This window comes from Nylanderia fulva, unplaced genomic scaffold (assembly GCF_048542155.1).
Source record: "Nylanderia fulva isolate GAGA-0341 unplaced genomic scaffold, ASM4854215v1 Scaffold11, whole genome shotgun sequence".
Classification (NCBI taxonomy): Eukaryota; Metazoa; Arthropoda; class Insecta; order Hymenoptera; family Formicidae; genus Nylanderia; species Nylanderia fulva.
The window spans coordinates 4702572-4724307 of record NW_028189302.1 but is presented as its reverse complement, the minus strand read 5'-3'; the positions used below and the strand labels follow the sequence as shown (position 1 = coordinate 4724307).

At 34.9% G+C, this 21736-nt stretch overlaps 4 protein-coding genes across 4 annotated transcripts; 1 reads left to right on the top strand and 3 right to left on the bottom strand.

Moving 5' to 3' along the window:
• The first annotated feature begins 76 nt into the window (after positions 1 to 76).
• Positions 77 to 4165, top strand: LOC114936870 (coiled-coil domain-containing protein 149). The gene is made up of 9 exons (XM_029310205.2): positions 77 to 200; positions 276 to 445; positions 520 to 763; positions 871 to 1037; positions 1110 to 1182; positions 1255 to 1339; positions 1415 to 1559; positions 1630 to 1727; positions 1794 to 4165. Exons 1-9 carry the CDS (start codon positions 138 to 140, stop codon positions 2018 to 2020), a joined length of 1272 nt encoding a protein of 423 aa, XP_029166038.1. The 5' UTR covers positions 77 to 137; the 3' UTR covers positions 2021 to 4165.
• On the bottom strand, positions 2312 to 3100 carry LOC146724959 (uncharacterized). Its single transcript, XM_085486832.1, has 2 exons — positions 2930 to 3100; positions 2312 to 2824 (listed from the first exon to the last, which is right to left on the bottom strand). The coding sequence occupies exons 1-2, from the start codon at positions 3071 to 3073 to the stop codon at positions 2627 to 2629; spliced, it is 342 nt and encodes a 113-aa protein (XP_085342958.1). The 5' UTR covers positions 3074 to 3100; the 3' UTR covers positions 2312 to 2626.
• Positions 3952 to 11306, bottom strand: LOC114936869 (clotting factor B). The gene is made up of 9 exons (XM_029310204.2): positions 11247 to 11306; positions 7396 to 7470; positions 6696 to 6998; positions 6237 to 6570; positions 5868 to 6097; positions 5533 to 5725; positions 5138 to 5415; positions 4540 to 4874; positions 3952 to 4390 (listed from the first exon to the last, which is right to left on the bottom strand). Exons 1-8 carry the CDS (start codon positions 11266 to 11268, stop codon positions 4579 to 4581), a joined length of 1731 nt encoding a protein of 576 aa, XP_029166037.1. The 5' UTR covers positions 11269 to 11306; the 3' UTR covers positions 3952 to 4390; positions 4540 to 4578.
• On the bottom strand, positions 10846 to 21419 carry LOC114936868 (uncharacterized). Its single transcript, XM_029310202.2, has 16 exons — positions 21014 to 21419; positions 19842 to 19929; positions 19554 to 19717; positions 19203 to 19448; positions 19086 to 19110; positions 17836 to 17995; positions 16748 to 16788; positions 16331 to 16596; positions 16111 to 16270; positions 15776 to 16026; positions 15188 to 15690; positions 14786 to 14959; positions 14562 to 14698; positions 13241 to 13397; positions 13003 to 13122; positions 10846 to 11958 (listed from the first exon to the last, which is right to left on the bottom strand). Exons 1-16 carry the CDS (start codon positions 21167 to 21169, stop codon positions 11856 to 11858), a joined length of 2751 nt encoding a protein of 916 aa, XP_029166035.1. The 5' UTR covers positions 21170 to 21419; the 3' UTR covers positions 10846 to 11855.
• Positions 21420 to 21736: the final 317 nt, after the last annotated feature.

Below are 21736 nucleotides of genomic sequence, written 5' to 3'. Positions count from 1 at the left end.
GTCTAGATGTAAATAATTTTCTCGAGCTGAAAGCACTCTCTTGTAAAAAGAAAAAGGTAAAATATTGTGGGCAGTTGTCAAATGTGTCAAAACGGTTATTGCGTCTTGTAATACAGCTGTCAATTAAGAACGATACGATGGAAGATAAATCTGAAAATATTTTAAAGAATAGCGCTAACGATGCTGATATAGAATCCAGGGTAAGTTAAATATGTGCTTGGGAGATTTTACCTGTTTGGTTATTTCGAAATGACATTTTGCATGTATATTTCTAGGCAATATTAAAGAGGAAGTTGCAAATGAAGTCAGAAGCGGTTCTACTGTTGAGTCAAGAATTAGATCAATGTAGGACGCAACGAGATCAATTTAAATCAATGGCAGAACAAATTCAGGAAAGATTTCTGCATTTGAGGAAGCAGATGTGTGAAACCAAAGAATCAAATAAGTAAGCAATTTCAGAACAAAATTTAACATTCTCTCATTCTTTCTTCTTAGTTAAGCAAGTAAATATTTTTGCAGATGCTACAGTTCAGATGAAGATTTTAGAACCTTGGATTTATTGACAGAAGCACGAGAGCAAAATAAATGCCTCAGGCTACAAGTTGAAACATTAAGGCAAAAATTAGCAGATGCCGAAGGTGATATTAAGGCATTACGTACAAATAGTACTCGTACACCAGTTGAGCAGCAAGATGCACAACTTGCGCCAGCAATGCATCAAAGGGAGGAAATGATAGAACAATTAGAAAAGTTAAATTTAAAGGCAAGCATTACCTAAGAAAGCATCTAATTAATTATTTGTTATGGTTTATATTTCAAAATATGTATGTACAAGATGTATTGTTATTTGAATAACATTGATTTCTACAGTGTTCACAGTTACAAACAGATCTTCAAATAGTACTAGATGAGAAACATGAGCTGGAGATGGAAAGAGATGCCTTTAAGTGTAAGGCACATCGTTTGAATCATGAGCTATCTAAAGCTTTGAGTGCTTCCAAACCAGTTGATTTGGATGCTCTTATTAATGAAAATAGGTAATTAATGATAACCTATAATTATAATTAAAGCTAAATATTTGAATTTTACTTACTGTAAATTTATTTTAGATATCTACAAGAAAGATTGCAGCAATTGCTTGAAGAGAAAGAACTTACACGTCAATCTCTGTCAAAGTACAAGGTAGATTGACTAAAGAAGAAATTATTGCACATTAATTTATGATTATTTGTGATATATATAATTTTTTTTCAGAGTATGTTGGATAGTAAAAGGGCTAAAGGAAATATGAAGTTAGGAGTAAATTCTGCTGCTGGAACAGTCATGACTCACAAACAAGGTAAACTGTGTGTTTATCTGTATATGAAGACATTTGCCAGAAATTTTTAAAAGAAACAATTTTTACTTTTATTAGTTGAACAACTTCTTCAGGAAAGTTCTTATATACCACCGCAGAAATCTGCTGCTGCTGTTACTGATCTACGATGTCTTTGTACTGCCTTGTTAGAAGCTTTAAATGATAAAACTTTGGCTCTAGCACATCAGAAGAAAGCTAATAAGTAAATAGTTTTATGTTGTATTCAAATTTGTGCAATTATATAAATTAATTTATATATTTATGCTGTTTAGAATATTGGCACTGAGGATTTGTGAATTGGACAGTGCAGTGCAGTCACCAACCATGAAACTCTTGGAGGGATACACAAGTGCCAATGTTGATTTAAGATGTGAGTATTAATATGCAATTTTAATGTATAATTATTACATATTATCATTATTATAATTTTTTACAGGTGATAATGAATTTAATGATTTAGATCACACAACTAATTGTAATATGGATAATATTGAGGAAAACAACATTATAACAAATGAGAATAACATACAGTGTAGCTCTTCAGCTGAGAGTCAAGTTATGCATCAATTGCAGTCGATACAAATGAGTCTTCCAAAAAATTTAGGTGTATTAGTTCAAAAAGCGTTAAATAATCTGAAGGATAATGATAAAAAGAAGATATGAAATTAGAAATGTTTGATGTACAGAGAAATGTGTCAACGTGCCTCCCTGTACAAATATGTATATATAAAACAAGTTTCTGTAAGTAGAAAGTGCTATGCTTCATTGGAGCATTGCAATCTTTATAAAAATCTAGTCTCTCTTTAAAAATCATATTTATTTAGAAATACAAACTCAATATTAAAGATTAACTTATTGTAAGTGTTGACACAACATAAAGTGCTACTTAATATTTTCATCAAATTTGCAGTTAACATATAGTAATTTCAAAATTTTGATAGAGATGACTTTATCGAATGATGAAAGACAATTTATTATACAACATTTGTTGTAGCAATTTGACATATCATTTATATGTAGCATCGTAATACATAGGTTGACTATAGAATCAATGTATTAGGTGATGACGTTTCCAAAAGTATCTTTTGCTTAAGACACTATCCAGCTGATCTAACCACGAGTCAAATTGTACTAGGTCGCTCCATAAGAGTTGTTGGTCCCATTGATCTTTTTAATTGTTAATAAGACGCATTTTCCCTATGTGAATATATGTACATACGTACTAAAATATATAGAAATGACATTCTGCGCAAACGTAATATATTTATATTACATCATTATTAACTTTGCTTCTTTTAACATTATATTCTTCTGTCTTTTCCAGACATTGAAAGCTTGGTCATTAATAATGCGTCTTTCGTCGTTTTGTCTCTGCAGAATTTTTATATTTGTTTGTTGAATCATTTGTAACTCTTTTAGCTTCCTTTTTTGTTGAATTTCTTTTTCTTTTATTATTTGAGCATATGCCTGAAGATTAAAGAAACTCTTAGAGGAATTAAAAAATAGAGTATTAGAGATATTTTAAAGATGTCCATATTAATATTTAGATGATACAAATGAAAAGATTCCCACCTTCTGAGAAGCTTTCTTACATTCGATCTCTTCTAATTTTTTCTGTAACTCTCGTTGCTGTTGTTCCTCCGCTTTCTTCAGCAGTTTTCTGTATATCAAGTTTTTTCCCCTCTTCCAAGACTCGAAGGATAATTTTCTCCTCATTTGCTTGGCTAATTTTCTGTTATAGAGAAACGTGAATTTCTTTTTATATATTAAATAGCGAATATTCATAATTTTCTGAAAAGAAATCTTGAAGATATTTCTATTATATAACAACAACAACAACCCTTTATTTTGTTCCTGATTTTGGTGCTCAGTGATATTACTTTTCAATTTCTTCTTAGTTTTCCCTGTTTGAGTATCCCTTAAATCGACTCCGTTCGATATATTCTTTGTTAAATTGTTTGAGGGACATGATGGTACCTCCTGTAAATGTATCATTCTTATTTATATTCAACATTATTCTTGTATATTAGCTTTTTGAAAATCAATTAATCTCCTAAATATCTTTTACATTTTTTATTCTATTTCTTGTATCTCTTAATTCTTTCATTTTCTCAAAGTACCATTCTTCGTAGATGGCTTGGTGCAATTTTGCTATTTGATCTAAGTCGTAATATGGTTTAAATGGTGCAATTTTTATAATGCATTATATAATATAATATATATTAGACAATATAAATAAATAATTAACCAGAGTCTTTGAGTGCTACGTTGATCATTTGCTTTATATTTTCCAAATTATTATCAGAAACACTTTTTATTTTCATTTTGATGAGGCCTTGCGACAATATCTTAATTTGTGTCTTATATTTTTTATGATATGTATAAAAACACTACGAATTTAATATTTAATTTTTTGAAGTTTTAATGACACATTAATTTAGGTAGTTAAAATATGCAACTAGGATGTATTCTTCATATGTTTTTGAATATATATATATCACTATTTTTATTATTTATAGGTAAATTAAAGAAATAGATTCATAAAGTACATCTTCTATGTGTATAGAGCTTTAATTATATATTATATACATAAATAATGATAATAATTTATTTATAAGTTATTCAAAGAAATATATATATGTATATATAGCACATTTGTACGTTCGACAAAGATATGGATGCTAGATATTTCTGTATTTATGTACACATACGTTGAGAAAATATCGAGGAAAAGCTGTATATTTATAAATGTAATCAAATAGATTATATAAAAACGACGGCACACAATAAAGTATAAAGTATATGTTACAGTTTGACATTTTCTAAGATCATAGATATTTTATAATCGTTGTACAGAAATGTGTCTTTACGTTATTTAATTCACGTAGAATTTTTAAAATTATAAAAAAAAAAACAAAAGTACATATATATTACAAATCCATATTATGCGCCAAAGCATCCTGGCATTTAACACATTACTTAACATGGAACATCGAATTGATGAACTTCCTCAAATACTTTTGTGCGATAAACCTGCAAGTAATAGAATAATTAGAAAAATTATTCAAATATCTTAAATCAATTTCTAATTTTGAAAAATTATTCAGTCTCGTAGAAACGAATACATGCTAATATATCTTAATTTTTTTTACAGATTCTTATAGAAGAATATATATAGGTACCGCTTCTTCCCTACACTCCTGTGTTGTCCTCGTGTGGTGTCACTTCATATTATTTTTAATCCAATCGGTATACTCCGAGACACGCGTGTACACGCCCGGATAACCGGGTTCGCCGCACTTGTTGCCGAACGAAACGATGCCGATCTGCGTCCATCGACCCTCGACTCGCAGCATCAGTGGTCCACCCGAGTCACCTTGGCACGCGTCCTTGCCGCCTTGGCTATAACCGGCGCATAAAAAATTGCTGGTGATAGGTTGAAAATAAGCCGCATTGCAGTCCTCGTTCCTCCAGACCGGCAAGACCGCCTGTCGTTGAACGGTGCTTTCCTTCCCACCTGTTACACCATCCTCATTACATCAAATTTATCACGAATACGGAGAGAAAAGAGAAGGAAAAATTGAAGTAATTTTTTAAAATAAAAATCTTTTATTATTTTTATTTTAATTAAATTAATTATAATTTTAATTAAACTTGTTTATATTTTGATCAAAAGATTAATTCTCAACGCTTCTGCTGAATTAGATATGCATGAGATAAAAATTTAAATTACACACTGTGTCAGCTATATAATCAATCAAAGAGAGAGATATTAATTACCATAATAAGTAGTGCCCCAACCAACTACAGTTGGTCTGGCGCCGGCGAACGGTTCCCCGCGAAATCGCGCCTGCGGCAAGCAAATGGGTATTATGTACGGTGACCTTCTTACTGGTCTGGTGAGCTCGAGGACGGCGATGTCGTTGTAAAACCCGACGCGCGAGAACTTTGGATGCGCGTGGATCTCCTTCACCGCGTAGGTTTCCGGCGATGAGGGTTCGTCATCCCTTTCCAGATCGATGTCGCCAAGACGTACCGTGAATTGACGAGCAGCGAAGCTGTAATATTAAGAAATATATCTTAGAAATACTTATATATATATATACATATATTTTTAATTTTTATCTTTCTAATTAAAGTTCTCTGATTAAAGCTATTATTGGAACGTTTCTTACGGCCGCTGTCGCTGATCTCGAGTGCAATGAGCAGCGGTAAGGATGTGGTGCGGTCCTACCAGAGACCCTCCGCACCAGAACTCCGTTCGTCGAGAACCATGAAGGAAGATCGCCGCCATCCAGGGCCAACGACCGGGCAACGCTTCCTCGCCTCCGACCACACGGTATTTTCCCGAATTTCTCACTCCGCATTCTACAAACAAACGAAAACTCTATATTCTTTTCTGGGAGTTACAAGTGTTTCCAAGCTCTTAACTATTCATTGGCAAAAGATATCGCGGAGGAAATCATTAAGAGTTTAATTATTTTTGAACGTGTTATACGAGAAAATGTACCGTCATCGTCTTGAATAAAATTGTTGTCGATCGTTCCGATCATTTCGAAGCCATTCGTGTTATTGCTCGATAAGTCTGACGATGAAACGATGTGTGTCGTAGGTCTTATAGTCGAGGACGTTACCGGGTACAACGGAATCGGACGTGGTGTAAGGGGTTTCGTGGGTCGAATCGGTGGTCGTGGAGAATGTCCACTGTCAGTTCCAGAAATCGCATCTCCACCGACATTTCTGTAATATTCATTTGCTTAAGTTTCGAGACAATAAATGAGCTATTTTAATTGTTTGGAAAGATTTTGTTATAAAATATATATGTGAAATTGTGTAGATGAAATCTCGTTCACAGAAAATTATATAAATTTTCACTTACATAGGAATAGAGGGAATGTCAGCTTTATCCAATGGACAACAAACTCCTGGCACGAATAGACTCTTAAAGCACAAAGATTGCCTCAGCTTAGTGAGATCGAGTAACAATTGCGGACAATTGCTGAGATCCTGGCACTTTCCCGGTGCACCCTCGGCCGTTGTGCACGCGGATAGAGTGGACTCCTTGTCTCTGTTCGACAGTTTTTCCGCAGTTTGCTGCTGCTGCTGCTGTTGCTCTTGAACTGGTGCTTCACTTGTGGAGGATGTAATCGTTTGTCTTAGTGGCAATGCGACACCGCGCACCAAAGGTGCGATGCTATCTGTCACGTTGCGACCTAGAAAAAGAGTAAGTTTCATGAATTTATATATATATATTATTAATTAATTAATAATTAACTAGCTCGCAAAGAATTAATAGAAAAAATAAGCAACATATAATATATTGATTTTTGTATATTACCTAAGATATTCTTGGAGATGGTGTACAACGCCGAGGGTAGTTCCTTGGGCGGATAATTCGAGATCTCGACGCCCCTCGTCATATTGACGATATAGTTGCCCACGGTGTTTAAGGCGCCCAAGGTCTCGCTGATGGTCACCAAAGGATCGCTCTGCTCTTGCTCGACCTTCACCAGCTGCGTGTAGGGACGTACTTGCGTGTCCCTGCGATATATCGGCCTGTCTGATCTGCTCGGTCCAGCTCGATCCCAGGAGTGCGGCCATCCTCTCGTCGGCGAGATGTACGAGTTCCTGTATCCGTACGCTGCATTGCGACATTACCTCATATGAATCAGAAGCGAGTAGAATCATTATAATAATAAAGATAATTTAGTAATGAAAGTAAACAGAGTAAGCGCGACGAAGCGAAAGTGCTTTATTCATTTTTTTTATTCGTTTAATCGTCATTATCGTGCAGAATTTTGTAAAATTGTATAATCATATAATATAATCACGAGTGTATCACTTAATGTGATACAATCGCGATTATTCTGATAAATCACAGTCTCATTTACGCTCTACTTTCCTTTACAGAAGTCTCGAGACGCACCAGATGGATTTAAATAGTCGATAATTGATGATGTACACGACCCATCAAGGTGATCATATATTACGAATGACGTTTACATTAAACGTGTCTTGTCAGGATGAAAATTACTTACGGTAAGTGTGATAATGCACAACTTCTTCAGTATACGAGATGGAGCCGACAAATAGACTCCATATTATACATAGGCCTAAAACACGAATACATTATTAAAATGTGAATTATAGACATAATCTTACATAATTTCACGTAAATAATTTATCAATCTATTGTATAATGCATTTAGCATCAATATGAAACGATGCATACAACTTACAAAATTATTTTGCGCATTATTAACTTTGCGTTTTCAAAATTATTCATTTTTATTATTTTGCATAATTTATTTTTATTTTTATTTATTATTGTCATTCATTTTAGTTAGGTACATTTAGTTGATACAAGAAAAGTTTAAATATAAGAATTAATTCTAATTTTTAATGATTAAATTATATCTATTTTTATTTTTTTTCTTCATTTCTCTATTGCGTTTAAAATTGATATATAAAAACTTCAGATCCCCATGATGCTGCGGACGCGCGAAAATTATCTCCATGTTTATTCATGAAGAATTACGAAGTCATTCGTAATAATCTGTCATCGGGAATACCGATTTAACACACGTCGTCCATAATAAACAGACGTGTATCGCATTATGCAAGAAATGGAAACGCATGCACAGCCATATCCGACTTTCCGATTTTCTCAGAAATCTGTCGAAATCTCAAGTAAGTACGTCATGCCTCGTTCGGGATAAACGCGAGAGAGGAGTCTGGACGCTCGCAGATCCGTCAAAAACTTTCTAAAATGAAGAAGAGGAAATGTTTATAAAAATGAGTAATATTTGAAAATGTGGTCACGCTTATTACAAGAGGTAGAAGTCTCATTAAAGATACGTGATAATTAAAGGTACATGAGTGACGTGGACGGGAGAAAATTTCGCCGACATACCACGAGTATATTCTTCGCAGGTGTTTCTAATTAATACCGCAATTATGTATTGAGATACTTTGATTAGAGTTTATCTTAGATCGGGATTCGCAACGCGTTTCATTTCGACCTTGTTTCATACATCGGCCGTTCTCTCGTTAATTAGGTGAAATTAAGTCGAGCGTTAAACATCGTCGAACCTCCCGGAACCGCGAGAAAAAGAAAGATGCTAATTCGCCTTGAGTCCGGGATCTTCGTCAACGGATGATTCTTCGATAAGGATCTAGTTCCGGTTTTAAAACTCGATTCATTGATTTATCGACGCAAATATATATATAGAGAACATTTCGACTTGTTTTTGATTAATTCCAAAATAAAATAAAAATCAGATCCTCCCTTGCTTTTAATCTATCATTAATTTAAATTGATTTTAATTTATAAAATTATTATAATTAATAAAATATTAATGAAATATAGAGACAATTTCGACTTGCTTTTGATTAATTCCAGAAATAAAAATCATATCTTTCCTTGCTGAAGACAAAGGAAGGAACGAGACAATGGCTGATTATATTAATGGTCTCGAAAAAAAAGAAATACAGTCAGTTTTGAAGTAACAATCGTGACCTACTTGCTAAGAGGGAAATGTTTTTTTAAATTACAGATCGGGATCTTAAAAAATCATATACGCGCGAATGACACTTCCTCGAGCCTTGAGGTCCGGGATCGGGGGATCGAATAAAATGTATATAATTAAAAAATTACGTGTCCAGATCGTGTGGAAGCAAGATCCTTCGGAAACTGGTTATGAACGCGGGTCTCCTCTCATTGACGGTGAAAGTTGCCCAGCGTGAAAGTGTGCCTTTCTTCTTCCGTTCACTGATTCACGTCACCGTGATATGTCGGAGGAGCGACAAAGACAAAGATTTATCCTTCGGAGGAAATAGTAAGGGGGAAATCCAGCTGTACAAGTTGTTACAAGGACCCCTTCTTCTGATAACACGTGTATCTGGATTATCCGAGTAACTCTCGCAAACATGCATGCGGGTTGAATAACGTCAAAGTTGCAATTGTATGCTTGTCTCTCGTGTGCGACCGAGATTACCGCAGTTATACATTATAATTATGTCGCTATTATTACTGTAAACAATAGCGATGTATAATTATGATGTGTAACTGTGATATAAATCTGTGTCATACTTTGGTGACTTTTGAGACTTTTTTCTATCTTCCGAAAAATTATCGAATCTGTTTTTCAGTACAGATTTCAATTTCAATTTTTTAAAACAAAAATGTCAAGATACTTTTGATTTAAATTTATTTTATTTTAATATAAAATGATTCCGGTAAATGATAGGATTATATTAAATTCAAAGCCTTAAGAATTTTAATTTGAAAAATTTGATTTTTTATAAAGATATATATAAGATTAAAAATTAGTCAAAAAGTATGCTACAAATAATTACATTATTTCTTGACATTTTCGTTTAAGGATAATAACTTTCTTCTTATCCCAAAAAAATCAAGAATTCTATGGAGATGTTTTATAAATAGAGCGATAATACTTTATACGTCCTAAATAGTATATCTAATAATAAATTTATACATTTAAGAAACGATAGAATAACACTTTCATACAATAGTCTAAATCACTGTTATATGAAGGTATTATTTTGTCGCTTTTTAGACGTTTCATTTAAGATTTCGTGACAAGGAAAAGTGCGTCTCTTTTCTAAGTTTCAATCTCTTTGTGTCACATTATATGTGTATATATGTATTACGTATATGAATACATAGTACATACCCACGCAGTAACCCAGATACATATATGCTGGGCACTTATGTGTGCATGATACCTGCGTTATCCGCAGTTTTATTTGCGACACCTCGATGAAGAAGAAAAAAAGGGGAACACGTCCGAATATAAACCGTTTTATGGCACTCAAATCTCCAAATAAAGTCTCTCTTAATGTAACATTTTACGACACTTGAATTCAGGCAGTCTACTTCCACAGAAAATGTTCATTTTAAAAAAGTTACATATTAATATATATGTAAAAATACATTTGCATATACATATATAAGCGAAAAAAGAATTCAATTCTTTTACATTGTATATAACAATAGAATTATATATAAAATTTAATTTAATTATATCATAAATTTTATAAGAATTTCAAAACTCTGAAAAGTAAAACTGAAGAGTGAAATTCCGTTGTATCTTAGTAGGTTGCCGAAATTCTGTATCATTAGACAGTTTGCAGTGATAAATTAATGAGAAAGTGAGAATTTGCATGAGACACAGTATTTATAAATATATGATTGAGACTATTTTCAAGCTAAATGCATTTATAACAAGTGAAAATAAACTCACGATATGCAAAGTCGACAGTAAAAAGAAAATTAGAAGTGTTTTTCGAGTTTTTGAAAGATGTTTTTAAATATTTTTTGAAAAATTATATTTAAATTAATTATTTTTTTTTCTCTTTTTGTTATTTGATTCGTTTGTATGTTAAGAGAGTTTTTAATTCTATTTTATAATCTTTTATTTTTTTAGCATTGTTTTGACATATATTACACTTTTTTCAGATTCACGTAGATGAAATAATTTTCTCAGATGAAAAATAAAGAATTTCGATTTAGAGAATGTTTAGAGAAAGCGATCTTACACACAGATATGTATTACTGAAAAGGCATGCAAATGTGGATCGCTTTCTTACCCCACAGTCTTCATCGGCGCACTTAACATACCAATTTCAACACAGTTTTCACTTTTGAAAACTAATCCGAGCTACCGGTCACGCTCAGGCGTATATCAATAATTCCGTCACTATCGCGCGTGACGTCCTATCGTCAATTACCAATTCACTAGATGATTATCAAGTACCGTAGAGTGTCATCAGCTTCAAAACACATTGCCTTCCGCATCCCTCCGTGTCTAATTCCTAATACTCTTTGAGATGCGCACTCGCAGATGCAAAAGAGGATTTCACTTACTCAGGACCGCTGGCGATGACATCTCCGTTAGAAAAAGAGGAAAACCTGTTGTCCCGCGGACATCCCCAGTATTTGTGCAACCTGTACCCGGGGTACGAGAGCCGCGACGCCGAACTATTTTAACTAAGAATGTTTCGCGTGATCAGCGGGAGAGCATCGACGAGTTATGCATGATTCGTCGAGTGGCGGAAAGAACAAAGAGAGAGAGAGAGAATGAGAGAGAGAATGACACAGTCGGCGACGTAAGAGAACACACGAAGCGGTAAGATAAGAAAGAAGTAAAAAGGAGAAATGATCCGTGAACAGAAGGAAGGAAGCGTGCAATCGCGGTTGCACGGGACAGATCCACGACGAACTGTCCGTGAAAAGACCTCGACACACTTTACACTCTCGACGGTGGACCGCGATCGTTTTGCGCGTTCACTCTCTCCCGTTCTTTCTCCTTCTTTCTCCGAGGCGCCGGTCTTCCCTGCCGTCTTCAAGGGAAAGTGGTGCTCCCTCTACTACTCGCCGCTCCATCCGTTTTTCAATGACGATTCGTCACATAGAAATGTCACGGAGTCTCGTCTTTAACAGGTGCGTGTACCGGATGTTATCGCTCGTCGTTTCTCAAGCCCGCTGCGAAGATAAACGATTGTCGAGGAAGGGAAGTTTCCGGCGAAATCTTCGGGATATAATTCGGGATGGCAAAGTCTCTTTAGTTCTTTTTACGCTGAAAAAGAGAAAAAGTGAATTGAACGTATACAAGTCGTAGTATTACCTAAATTTATTTACGTCGTGATAGTTTCTGTTACATCGAGTTCGTGTGTTCTGTTGTATAAAGCGTCGCTATATGTATATACCACATTATTCAACATATATAATTTATCCTCTGTAATGGAATTTTAATATACAGATCACCAATATATTCAGAGAAAGAGAGAGAGAGAGAGAGAAAGAGAGTAGGTCTTAAGAATACAATTATGCGATATATCGTTCCTCATTCATTTTACATTCTATTAGGACGAACTAGTTTAAGATAAACAGATGTACTTATAGCCTTATAGCATCTCTCTCTTTAAAATCGATCACTTCCAGTGAAAACAGCTCTGACCGAGGCGATCAATGTTTGTAAATCAAATAGCAATTTACAAACTGATAGAGAAGTAAAATAATTGTATTTTGTTTTGTGATGACACATCGTAGAATCTATTAACACATGTACAAAATTACCGTTAGATAATTACGTTAGAAATTGTTAGAAACGTTTCGTGTTGCACGCCGAATGGACACAGAAGAGAAATGATGTAATTGCAGATTATGAGACAAGTGTTCTTCTTCGACATTATCATGCACGAGATGTGACTTGAAATTCAAGCATTTTGTAGATTCCGATAAAAAAATATCAATATTGATAGTATGTATATATATATATATAATCATACGAATCAAGCACAATATTATGAAATATCGGCGCGATTTGTGCGGATAATATTTCAATAATCAAAAGAGAAGAATCCTTATACGCGTCCAAGACTATAAAGAACTCGCATAACAGTAAATAATTTACAGTCTATTGTAATTTGAAAATAAACGCACATTATACATAAAATCAATCCGCACACTAAAAGTGTAATCTACACTTGTCAAAGAATGTTTCTACGAATTTCGCAAACGTACGGACATTCGAATGAGATATACGTGATGTAGGTGAAAATTCACACGGCCGGATAATCAATATTTTCTCATAGGCATGGACGATTTATATGCATCAAACCGTTCGTATGAAGGCGCCGTTCCGGGTGCGGTCAGTCCCATGGATTGCATCGGTCCGCTTTGATACGTCGGTGGAATCGGATGCCGCAATGTATTTCCCATGCTACTCGAGTTGCTCCATCTACAACAGCACGTTTGTGTCGTGTACTCGTATTTTGATTACGCTCTTTATCGCTACTTATCAAGGATTCGATAAAGAAAGTTACGCCCTCGATGTTGTATGTTAAAAAATAAAGTACCTATTAACGCTGTCGGACGACCTAGAACTCCAGCTAGAAGGCTCGCCACGGGGATCGCGAGATCCGCTACTCGTCACGGAGTTAAACGATTTCGAGGATGTAGGTCCCGAATGCCATCCGCTCGGTGTACGATTGCTTTCTACGTAACGACTTTCACCTGCATCGAGAAAACAATAGCATATATACCAGGATGATTTAAAACCCACAAACACATACATTATCATAATAATAATATATATTTCTTCTTTGTACAAGATATAAAAAAATCATTAAAATGTTTACTAATTGTAAGATTAAGATGATTGTGAAAAGTCTCTTTTACAAATGTGGCTTTATATTGAATAAAACTTTGGAATTAGTTGGTATGCTTTATAATAAAAATCATATTATATTGTTCACATTAAATATCTTGCAATAATTATAAGGCTAAACAAATTTTTATACAATTGTATTTTTATACTCTCTTTTTTAAAACCATAAGACTGATATCAGGTTCAACTAACTACAATGAAAGTCAACGAAAATTGAAAAATTGTATAATTTTTATTACGAAGCATACACATTTGTAAAAGAAAATACAAATTGGATTTAAACTGGGATAATAAATGTTTCTACAAAAATCATTGTGTATGTATTTTGAAAACGTTTGGCACTTATAATTTGCAATTATAATTCTATGTACTCTTCCATGTCTCATGAAAGAAATATTATTGTCCTATAATAAAAATGCTATCAAAATTGTTTATGATACATAAATTGTAGAAAAAAATGTCTTTATTATATTTCTATATTTATCTAATTTGATCATATATAAACTATTTTTATTAAGTTCAGTAAAATTAAGCTTTAGTGTTCGTAGACTTTTAACATTTCGTTAATTTTTTATAATTATTACGTATTATGATCATTGTTTCATTAATTAGAATGTAATCTAGCCACCATCTAATCTCACTTGAATATTATCATAATTATGTATCTAAGAATGCAAATCAAAAATACATAAATAGATAATGTACAAGAATAAATTTAAGCCTATGTTGCAGCAATGGGTCATGTGTATCTCTGCTAGAGATATTTTATGAAAATATTTTCTGTTATACTCTTACTCAAAATGTGTAATATCCTATATGTATACAAAAGAAAAGGATTATTTAAAAAAATTTAATCTAATTTTTAAAAAATAATAGAAATAGAAGCCAGTTTGTGTATGCGATAAAAATATTGTGAAAAAGAAATTTCATGACAAGATCAATTATAAAACAGTTTTGTGATAAAGCCCCTTAACACCACCTTTCGCATGTATGCAATTTATTATACTTACGTGGTGTGTTAGAGCCCGGCGGTTTGAAACTATCGCTGTATCGTGTATGACTGTCTCTGGAGGTTCGATGCGTCTCGGGTTCGGATCGTCGTACTTCGCGTTCGCGAGTATAGGACGTAGTACTTGGACGATCGTACCTGTGAGGTCCAAAACAAGGACTCGATTAGACTGATAAAAGGTTCAACCATAGATTTAATCATTTTATACAATAATATGACAAGTACCTTTCCTTAACTTGTCGCGGATCTATGGACGAGGATGTAGTGGACAAACTTTCTCGTCGTACAATAACTTCTCTTCCACGAGAAACATCGGAAAAGCTGTCTGGCCGGCTGCTTCGCGACGAGAAATCACTACTTCGCTTGAATTCTTTCTTTAATCCCAAATCCTGAGCAGATCTGAAACAAATTCCATTATTTTCATTATTACATTATCTGTTGCAAGAAAATATATTAAAGAAAATTCTTTCACAATGCATTTTTAACAATAATCAAGTAATAAAAGGTCTGTTCATTTTAGCTAAATTGATTGAGTTTCTTTTTTACTCCATATTGGAAGAGATAGCTCTGAACTAGTGCAGCCAGTTTAGCTGAAAAGAACCTGATGAGAGCGAGGAAAAAAATTACCTGCTAGATTCGTATCGAGAAGGAGGCGAGGGATCCATTCGTCTATCTGACACTCGATCTAACATTTCGTTCCGTCTGTCGACTACTCTGTCCGGGCTGTGTCTACGACTATGTTCTGTACTCATTCGTTTCCTGTCGGGTTCCACGTACAAGTCTCGCGGGTCCCTTCTGTCGGTAGACGATCTCTTTAGTGACGGCGGTGGTGGCGCGCGTCTGCTCTCCTCCAGACGCATCTGCTGCCTCTTCAGCTCCAATCTCTCGCGCTCGAGCTTCTCCCTTTCGAGCTTCTGTCGTTCACGCTCGAGTCGTAGCAACTCGGCCTTTTCCTGCTCGATCCGCTCCCTCTCTCGCCTCAACTTCTCTCGTTCTCTCTCCAAACGCGCGGCTTCTTCTCGCTGCCTACGTTCTATCTCTCGTTGACGCTCCATATCCTCTCGTCTTCGGCGCTCTTCCTCCCTCAGAATCCGTTCTCTGTCGCGCAATCTTTGCCGTTCACGTTCTTCCTAAAAATTTCAGATTTTTTTGCCTTTTATACTTTTTTTCTTGGTCTATCGATGATAGTTTTGTTGTGTCAATGAAGATATTTACTCTGATCTTCGCAAATGTGAGAACGTCATCGCGCCTCCGTCTTTCGCGGCTCCTAGACCGACTGTGACTTCGGTGATCTCTGTCCCAGGTACGAATCCGTTTCTCTTCACGTCTTCCTCTCTCGCTCTCCGGTTTCTTACTCGTGGATTTCGTCGATCGAGAATCAGACTCTTTAGAAGGATCTTCCTTCTTATCTTGTAATTCAATCTTCTTGGATTCGGCGCTTTCGTTCTTTTCATCAGTTTTTTTTACTAAACAAATGTAATAATTATTGGATGTTTACATTGTTATTAAAAGTTAGAATAAAAATTATTTATGGAAAATATAATATTTACCAGCATCCAATCCCTTCTCTTCAATTTCCTTTTTAGCTTCCTTCTCCTTTCTCTCATTTATGTCATGATCTTTTATTTTTTCTTTTTCATCTTTTTTTTCCGATTTACCATTAACAGTATCTCGTTTACGTATATGACTCTGTTGCGTATCACCCTTTGCCTGATGACAGTTTATAATAAGAATAAGCTTTCTACTGATACTAGGAAATCGAAACTTTACCTTTTCCACAGATATGACGCGTCCGTGAAGTTCGGTCCTGTGTAAATGTTGTATACATTTTGCAGCATCTTCGCTTGAAGACATCGTGACGTAACCGTAACATCTTGCACCAGGAGTTTTCGCATTGGTAACCACTTTTGCGCCTATAACTTTGCCATACTTGGAAAAAATCTGCTTTAAATCGGTAGCGCGAGTGCTGGACGACAAGCCGGAGACCCATAAATTGCGACTGCTTGCGCTCGGATTGATCTGAGATATCTTCTTATCTGCAAAACATAATATATATTTTTATGATTATTAATATTATTACTTATGCTTATGCATTAATAGAATTTTAACAGCTACTATATCTGTTCAACATTATAGATCTAAAATAATATACACATTCGAAAACAAATAAACATGTATAAAACTTACCCTTTTCGTCTCTCTTCTGGTTTTTATTGTTAGACTCCGCACTGAAAGAGATAATATCATTATTGCATCAGAAAATTGCGAATTGTAATATTCGATTACAAATAACGAATTAATTAGGACTATACAATCTGCGAGGCTTAATAAGTATCTCTGTAACTATGTTAAGAACACAAATTTGGCTAGCAACTCTTATATTTTTTTAGGCGATACAACCTAGATTTTTTTTCTTTAGAATTCACTCATACACCATTGTTATCATTATCAGTTTTATTTTAGATTATTTAATATGTATTCACTGTCTGTATTCTCGGCTCATCCATTTTCATCACTCATGTATAAAGAAATTGTATCCATGCGGCAACACTTATCAGCTCTAAGTCCACAAAAGGGAAATCAGCATCTGCATAGTTCTTCTGACTTATTTCTTGCCGGGAGTTTTTTAAAAAACGCTTACGCGTTTTCTTTTTATTAGGGTAGTAGGATTTCTTCGATACATAATAGGATCGCTTCTTGACAGTACGAGGATTTAAGCACGCTCTGCCAAATGTAATTTTTAGCATAGGATATTAATGTCCTTTGTGTGCACGACGCACGATGGAATTGTCGTCTCTCAAATGTTCTGCAAGGAACACAGCACACAGGGACTCGTCCGGTTTTTTATATATTTTTTTTCACGTCGTAGAGTATATGTAATCACCTTTATTTAGATATATGAGAGAAATGCAACATATGACATTTGTGAGACTCGTTTAAGTTTGCTAGCCAAGTTCTCGACTACTTAACATACTTGCCAGAGTTAAGAATTACAGCCTAGAGCACACGAGATTGGAAGAGTAACTTCCAAGATTCTCGACTTTAAGAAAAGGGAATAAAGGTAAATCTTGCGTGTGTGACGTGAATGATCTCATCTTGGAAATCCACATTTTGTCCCGACGGTACAGAGATAGAGAGTTAGAGAGATCGCCCCGATGATACACGGTTATGCAGCAGTAGAACATCACTAGCAGAGTCGTGAGTGAGTGAGACATTTCCAGTTTGCCGTACCACAGTACTGCGAACCGTACTTCTTAGCTTTATGAGAGACCAACCTCTTGCTTCCTCCATCTCCACCGTCCTGCTTGTTCTTCATCCCAACGTTCGCACCGGACGTCGTCCCTTCCTTGCCGCTGGCACCAGCTTCCGCTCTACCGCCGCCTTTAGAGTCTCCCTTCTTGCTGTTCTCTTCTATTTTCTTCTTCTCTCCACCATCTGCAGGGACAACCAAGGTAGCATAGTCACTTTCTGCAAATCTCCAGACTCTTCTCCCTCCCGCCTAACATCTCTCCTGTTTTAGTGGCTTGTACTTCCAGTCATGAATTTTGGGCAAGTCACTAAGAAATTCACACAGCGAGCAACGATGTGAAGCTTGCACGATATTATAAACCCCGATCTTCGACATAGGATCAATGCAGAGAACCTAAACCCGTCTTAAAGCTACCAGAAGAAAATACTTTGTATCTTTATATAAATAAAACTTTGATTTATAAAGGCTTCAAACAACGAGAAATTAAGAAAAGAAAAAAGAAAAAATATATCAGTGCAGAGAACATGTTTTTTTTTTCGTTTTCAAGAATCTGCATTTCTCTACGTTAAAAAAATAATTCTTACGCGTGATTAATTCTCACGCGTGAAAAATATGCTGTATTATGTTACACGCTACTCGTCGAGGCACACGATACTGGTCTCATGTGACAAACGACATGTTGTGTTAATTTATATTCTGAGGAAAATATATTCGCTGATATACACTTGAGTCTTCCTGTATCCATGTGACTTGATGATAAGAGAGATCCAGCGATGCTCTATGTAGTAGGTATAATTAATGTAATTGTGTATATCAAATTCTAGCGTTAACTAACTTAAAGACTATAGGATACATGGCATTTTTTGCTGCCAACAACAGCGCCTGGGGAGATGTCGGGAGATGTACACTTTATCCCGATTCATAAACCTTATCTCGATCACCGTGCGTTCATCCCGGTCGAAGCACCTTATCTGTAGCCAGCTTGCGCTTCAATGATCATGCCACAGTTGGTTACGTTGCATCCAGATGTTGAAATGAAGTTGATGAAGCTTAAAGACTGACGCTCGTAGGACGAGGAGAAAGTTGATATGGATGATTCCGACATTGCCCTTGTTCCAGATGATTGAGCGGTTTGTACTTGAACATGCTTGTTCTTGATGCTGGCACTTTCGCTCTAATTTACTTGAGAGATGCCGCAGATACAAATATCGCTACCCTTCGTACCCTTGGAGTCTTACATCTAAGTTAGAATATAATAAATAGTGAAAAACTTACCCTTGTGCCTGTCGTGAGATTCTGTCTGTAATGAAAAAAATGTTAGAAATTATTTGAAAATAACTTTCAATTTTAAAAGGCATTATGTAATAGTTTTGAAAAGTCTACTTTTCTTACCTCCTCAGCGAGGAGATTTTCTTCATCTTCTCCAATAGTCAAATTAATAGAGTCTTCATTGTCAATTCCATTAGCTTCAACAGTGGCAGATGCGTTTGAGGATTGATTTGCAGTACTATTTTTTTCTGATTCATTCTTGTCAGTATTCTGCACATTTTCAGCTGTAGCTTTAATTCCTTGAATTTTGGTTTCCTGTTTAGGACTTTCTTCCTTATTGATATTATTTTTGGCTTCAGGTTGCAATTCCTAAATGAAAAAATATCACAAAATAAATTGTCAGTTTCAAGCATATAAGAAAAATGTTCTGATTTCATTAATTTATATTATATATTTAATAAGTATGTAAATTACCTCTTTCCTAGGAGAAATTTCTTTTTCTTCATTTTCTTTTTCAATAGTTTCCTCTGTCATAAGCTTAATTTCTCCCTTAAGTTTGTCCACATTCTCTTGTCCATCAATATTTTCTTCTTTCTGACTATCAGAACATTCAGTAGATTCTTCTTGACTTGAAGTTCCTATAACAACAAACAGATTTAATTAATAATAAAATCTTTTATCTTAATATAATACATAATTTACATTTAAAATAAAATACTTTTTAAATTTTATTTTAATTATAATGCACAAAAATATATATACCACTATTTTTTCTTGGAGCAGTTTTACATGGTCCATCAGGTGGTACAATAAGATATTCTTCAGGATTCTCTCCTTCGTCTGATATGGCCTAAATATAATTATTTCATCTTTAATTTACAAATAATAATAATAATTATTATGAATTAAAATATTTAGAAATTTAATTTCAACTAAAGTTCATAGCTAATCGATCACTTTGATTGTATCTCCTTGTTTATGTACTATTAACTGTATCTACAACATATATTTTATGCAATACTCATATTACTAACAATTAACATATTAAAATGCACTAATAATAAAACAATTATCGCATATTTTAAAGCACTAGCAAATTACATTACTTTACTCTTGCTTGTCAATTAGTCAAATTAAACTTCTTTTACATGCTGCAACAAACAGTACTTTAGGACATGTTTAAATAATATTGCTAATAAAGGAAAATTTTTTAAACCATGTTTAAATCATGATTTAAAAATATTTTTTTACTCAACTGCATGTGACAGATTGTTTTACCTCAACATTTAACAAATACCTATCAATAAAAACACCTGTATGTGCAATAAACAAATCTTTCCTATTGTATCATATCTCAACACTTTAGTAGCTAAAAAATATAGCAAATTAAACTTTCTTTACATGCTGCAACAAACAATATTTTAAGGCTGTTCCGATATTCACTGCCAGTACCGAAATGCTATAGTTTATGTTACATATACTATAGATTTTCAGTACTTGCAGTAATATCAGAACATGGAATAAAACATGCTTGTTTAAATAATATTACTATTAAAGAAAATCAATCTTTTAAACCTTGTTTATATGATTTATACAATATTTTTTGACATAACTGCATATGACAAATGTTTTATTTCAACATTTAACAAACACTCATCAATAAAAACACCTGTATGCACGGTAAAAAAAAAAAAATCCTTTCCTATTGCATCATATCTCAACACTTTAGTAGTAGTTAAAAAAAATAATATCGTGTAAACGAAGTTAAAGTGGCTGAAGAGTTGTACGCGCGATAAATGTAATGAAAGATTAATCGCGGCCCATGATAAAACGCTGCTGCTAAATCAATAGGACGAATATGGCGAGAAGCTTTTCGGAGGGTCCGAATCACTCGGGGAAGGACTCGATTTGGAGGAAGGAGAATGCATTCTTACTTTCGACAGCCGCTCGAGAAGCGCCGCTTTGTTGCCGGACCTAGGCCAGTCCAGGCCGCGACGTTCTAGCTCCAATTTGAGATCTATAACCCGGAGCTCGGTCAGCTTTTTTCCCTTCTTTCCTTTCTTCGCCTCCTTTCCCTCCACATCGGCCATTGTACGATCTCGCGGAGACGATCGTTCGCGAGATAGTGTGGCAACGGAGAGAAACGAGTATATTTATGCGTCCGCGACCGATAATCGATGGAATTGTAAGCGCGATCGCGATCGGACGGCGAAACGAATCGATCCAGGGAGAAAGAGCTGAAAATACGACGAGATGCGAGCCTCGATACGCGAATTATATATCACACGAAAATCGAGCGAGAACGGCCATTGTGAATTGCCAATTGCCATTGAATCCGCGTTCGGAAAGACACAAATGTAGGCTTGGTTCTCTTTTTTTTGCACCGCACCGCGTTACACCTTCCGCACTCGAAGTGTAGATAATAGTTTGACGTTTCGAAGCGAACGAATGTGATTGGTCAAACCAGAATTGACGCTAAATCCGATTGGCTGCGCCATATTGATACTGCCCTCTCGATTGACCAATGGCTCGTCGAATTGCACACGAGTTATCGCGTCATTGAATACGAAATTTGCCGGGTTTTCCCTCTCGATAGAATTTCTTCCTTTTTGAGAATAAAGAGAGACTCGTTTTTATAAACGTGGATTAACAATCCT